The 4,962-nt window shown below is 32.4% G+C and overlaps 1 protein-coding gene across 1 annotated transcript; it reads right to left on the bottom strand.

Annotated features, from left to right (window-relative positions):
- LOC122290115 lies at window positions 1-4,678 on the bottom strand (the record flags this gene model as incomplete). Its single annotated transcript, XM_043097663.1, has 4 exons — window positions 1-1,206; window positions 1,528-1,557; window positions 1,741-2,985; window positions 4,079-4,678. Coding segments are annotated over 4 exons (3,081 nt in total), but the record flags the coding sequence as incomplete, so codon positions are not given.
- Between the last annotated feature and the right edge of the window lie 284 nt (window positions 4,679-4,962).

Genomic DNA, 4,962 nt, shown 5'->3' with positions numbered 1-4,962 from the left:
TTTTGTGAAAATATCTGCTAACTGATCGTGTGTGTTTGTGAACTCTAACATTATATCACCTTTTTGCACATGATCTCGAAGAAAATGATACCTTATTTCAATATGCTTAGTTCTAGAATGTTGTATTGGGTTCTTTGAAAGATTTATAGCACTTGTATTATCACATTTGATTGGAATGTGATTGTACATGAGTTTAAAATCTTCAAGTTGTTGCTTCATGTAGAGAACTTGAGCACAACAACTACCCGCAGCAACATATTCTGCCTCAGCAGTAGATAGTGCAACAGAATTTTGTTTTTTACTAAACCAGGAAACTAATGCATGACCTAAGAAATGGCATGCTCCACTAGTGCTTTTTCGATCTATTTTACAGCCAGCATAATCTGCATCTGTGTAGCTGATTAGATCGAAAGATGTGTGCTTAGGGTACCATAACCCTAGGTTAATTGTACCACTAAGATATCTAAGAATGCGCTTAACTGCAATTAAATGTGATTCTTTTGGAGATGATTGAAAACGTGCACATAAGCACACACTAAACATAATATCTGGTCTACTGGCTGTTAAATATAATAAGCTACCAATCATACCTCGATATATCTTCGAGTCAACTGGCTTACCGGATTCATCTTTATCAAGTTTAGTTGATGGGCTCATTGGTGTTCCAATTTCCTTAGCATTTTCCATCCCAAACTTCTTCAATAATTCCTTAATATATTTTGATTGATTGATGAATGTCCCACTTTTTGCTTGCTTAATTTGCAATCCGAGAAAGAATGTAAGTTCACCCATCATGCTCATCTCAAATTCTTCCTGCATAGTCTTAGCAAAAACTTGACACATATTTTCATTAGTAGCACCGAATATTATATCATCAACATAAATCTGAATCAAAAGAATATCATCATTTTCATATTTAATGAAAAGAGTTGTGTCGATTTTTCCTCTTGAAAAACCTTTTTCAATCAAGAAACCACTGAGTCTCTCGTACCAAGCTCTAGGAGCTTGTTTAAGTCCATATAGTGCTTTTGTGAGTTTGAAAACATGATTTGGGGAAATATGATTTTCAAAACCTGGAGGTTGCTCAACATATACCTCTTCATTTATAAAACCATTTAAGAAAGCACTTTTAACATCCATTTGAAAAAGTTTGAAATCTTTATAACAAGCATATGCAAGTAGCATTCGAATAGCTTCTAATCTTGCGACAGGTGCATATGTTTCATCATAATCGATTCCTTCTTCTTGATTAAAACCTTGGGCTACAAGTCGAGCCTTATTTCTAGTAATGACTCCAGACTCATCTTTCTTGTTTCTAAAAACCCATTTTGTTCCAATAATAGTATAATTTTTGGGTCTAGGAACAAGTGTCCAAACATCATTTCTTTCAAATTGATTCAACTCTTCTTGCATAGCTAGAATCCAAGATTCATCAAGAAGTGCGTCATCAATATTTTTGGGTTCAATTTGAGATAGAAAAGCAGTATGATTACAAATATTTCTAAGAGATGATCGAGTACTTACACCTTGTGAAGGTTCTCCCAAAATTTGTTCCACTGGATGATCTTTCACAAATTTCCACTATTTGGTTGCATCTTGTATTAAATTTTGATGATCTTTCCTGATGGCTCCATGTTGAACTTCCTCTATTGCTTTCTCTTTGTTGAGATTGAGACTTTCTGTGTTATTTATACCTTCTGTTTCTTCATCAATAGATTTCTTGGAGAGTGGAGAATTAGATTCATCAAATACTACATGCATAGATTCTTGTACAGTCAAAGTCTTTTTGTTGAATACTCTATAAGCTTTACTATTAGTAGAATACCCGAGAAAAATACCTTCATCAGATTTTGCATCAAACTTGCCTAAATTATCTCTGTCATTCAAAATAAAACATTTGCATCCAAATACATGAAAGTAACCAATATTGGGCTTTTTCTCATTCCAAAGCTCATAGGGGGTTTTATCTAATTTAGACCTTAACATAACTCTATTTATAACATAACATGCAGTACTTACCGCTTCGGCCCAAAAATAACTAGGCAAGTTGTTCTCATTGAGCATTGTTCTTGCCATCTCTTGAAGAGATCTATTTTTCCTCTCTACTACCCCATTTTGTTGAGGAGTTCGAGGAGCAGAAAAATTATGAATAAAACCGTTTTCATCACAAAATGTTTCAATATTTTTATTAACAAACTCTTTTCCCCTATCACTTCGGATACTTGAAATAGTATAGCCCTTTTCATTTTGAATTCTCTTGCATAACTTGGTAAAGGCATTATGTGCCTCATCTTTATGAGTAAGAAAGATGACCCAAGTATATCTAGAGAAATCATCAACAATAACAAATGCATAATATTTTCCTCCTAGACTTGCAACTCTATTTGGTCCAAAAAGATCCATGTGTATCAGTTGCAATGGTCTAGTAGTGGAAATATGTTTCTTAGTTTTAAAAGAAGTTTTTGTTTGTTTACCAAATTGACATGCATCACAAATTTTGTCTTTAAGAAAATATGTTTTTGGTAAACCTCTCACAAGATCATTTTTTGAAAGTTTGGAAATAAGTTCCATGTTGGCATGACCTAATCTTCTATGCCATAACCAACTAGTTTCATTTTGAGCTGACAAGCAAATAGCATCTTGTGAGGTAATTTCTTCAAAATCAATTGTATAAACATTATTGTTTCTAAAAGCAATAAAACAAATATTACAATTATGATTATTCAAAATAATGCATTTATCCATTTTAAAAGTAACTGTAAATCCTTTATCACATAATTGACTTATGCTCAAAAGATTATGTTTTAAACCTTCAACAAGTAGAACATCTTCAATTATGAGAGAAGATTCATTACCAATTTTACCTATTCCCACGATCTTCCCTTTCGAGTTGTCTCCAAATGTCACGTGTCCTTCTTCTTTAGATCTAAGATCAAAGAACTTAGTCTTGTCTCCCGTCATGTGTCTTGAACATCCACTATCTAAAAACCACTTATTTTTGCTTGTGGATGACTTCATGCATACCTATAAAAACAATTAAAATGATTTTTCTTGGTACCCAAGTTCTTTGGGTCCTTTATTTATTAGTATTAGAAGAAACAAGATTTTTAGGTACCCATATGGCCCTAATAGTCATTGTATGATTTCTTCTAATAGGACAAGTATGATAATTATGACCATTTCTATTACAAAAATTACAAATAGCATGTGACATATATGAAAAACTTGAATGATTATAATAATATCCTTTTTTGACAAAATTATTTTTATGAAAAGAATTTTGAATATTAGTCTTTGAGGTAGAATGATTATCAAAGAAATTTTTATAAGGTTTGTATTTTTGTTTTGGCATATATCCCAAACCTGCCTTGTCAAAAACACATCTTTGACTACCAAGAAGTTTTTCAAAATTTCTTTTTCCATTCGTAAAGTTTTCAACAATATTTTCTAAATCGGTTTTCTTCTTATTCAATTCAAAATTTTCATCTTTCAAAATGATACTTTCTTTTCTTAAAATTTCAATTTCGTTTGTTAAAGAAGAATTTTTCTTTTTCAATGCAGTATACTTGATACCCAATTTTTCAAATTCCTCATAAATCTCTTCTAAAACATTTTGCAATTCTTCATATGAAGGATTTTCAATATTATCAAAATTTGTTACCTCAATGTCATCTTTAGCCATAAGACAAAGATTTGCTGATTCTTCATTGCTTGCTTCACTATCTGAGCTACTTGAATCATCATCCCATGTAGCTTTCATTGCTTTCTTGCCCTTGTTTCGATCTTTCTTTAGCAGAGGACAATCTGGCTTGATATGACCAGGTTTATTGCATTTATAACAAATTAAAGTGTCGTTTTTACCTGAATCTTTCTTGGAAAACTTTTTGAAAGATTTTCTCGGAGGAGTTCTATTTTTCTTTAAGAACCTCTGAATTCTTCTTGTTATCATCGCAACTTCTTCATCTTTATCGTCATTTTCCTCATCTTCATCACTTTCACTTTCATGAGGAACAGCTTTAAGTGCTAAGCTCTTCTTTGGCTTTCCTTCTTCTTCTCCTCTTTTCAATGTGTACTCATGGGTGATAAGTGACCCGATGAGTTCATTGACTTCGAGCTTCTTGAGGTCTCTAGCTTCAAGAATCGCTGTAACTTTTGATTCCCAACGTTTTGGTAAAGAGTTGAGAATTTTTCTTACTATCTCCACCTTGGAATAAACTTTGCCAAGAGCTGTCAAGTTGTTTATGATGTTAGTAAAACGAGTATGCATACTAGAAATAGATTCATCATCATTCATCTTAAACATTTCATATTCATGAGTAAGAATATAAATTTTTGATTCCTTGACTTGCGAAGTTCCTTCATAAGTTACTTCCAAGTTATCCCAAATTTCCTTTGCCGTAGCGCAATTCATTATTCTATTAAACTCATTTCCATTAAGAGCATTATATAATAAATTCATAGCAGTTAAATTTAAAGTATAAAGTCTATCGTCTTCACGATCAAACTCTTCTTCTTCCTTTTTGACCTTTACTCCACCAACCACTTTTGTTGGAATATAAGGTCCATTTACAATACATTTCCATATTTCTCTACCTTGAGCTTGAAGAAATATTCTCATTCTAACTTTCCAGAATGAGTAATTATCTCCACAAAAGAGTGGAGGCCGACTACTAGATTGACCTTCACCAAATGAAGCTGCAATGTTAGCCATAAGATCTTAACTCAAAAGATAGTTAATCTTATAATAGAGCTCTTAGCTCTGATACCAATTGTTGCCCAGATGACTAACACAAGAGGGGGGGTGAATTGAGTTGTATTAAAAAAAATAACAATTATAAATCAAATATATAATATAAAATATAAACAAAATATGAAATAACAATAAATATAAAGAGTAAGGGTAAGAGAGAAGCAAACTCAGTATGTTAACGAGGTTCAGCCCCACTGCCTACGTCCTCGCCT

The sequence above is a fragment of the Carya illinoinensis genome, chromosome 12, assembly GCF_018687715.1.
Source record: "Carya illinoinensis cultivar Pawnee chromosome 12, C.illinoinensisPawnee_v1, whole genome shotgun sequence".
Classification (NCBI taxonomy): Eukaryota; Viridiplantae; Streptophyta; class Magnoliopsida; order Fagales; family Juglandaceae; genus Carya; species Carya illinoinensis.
Note: the sequence above shows the minus strand (reverse complement) of the source record. Positions and strands in the feature narration are given on the sequence as shown.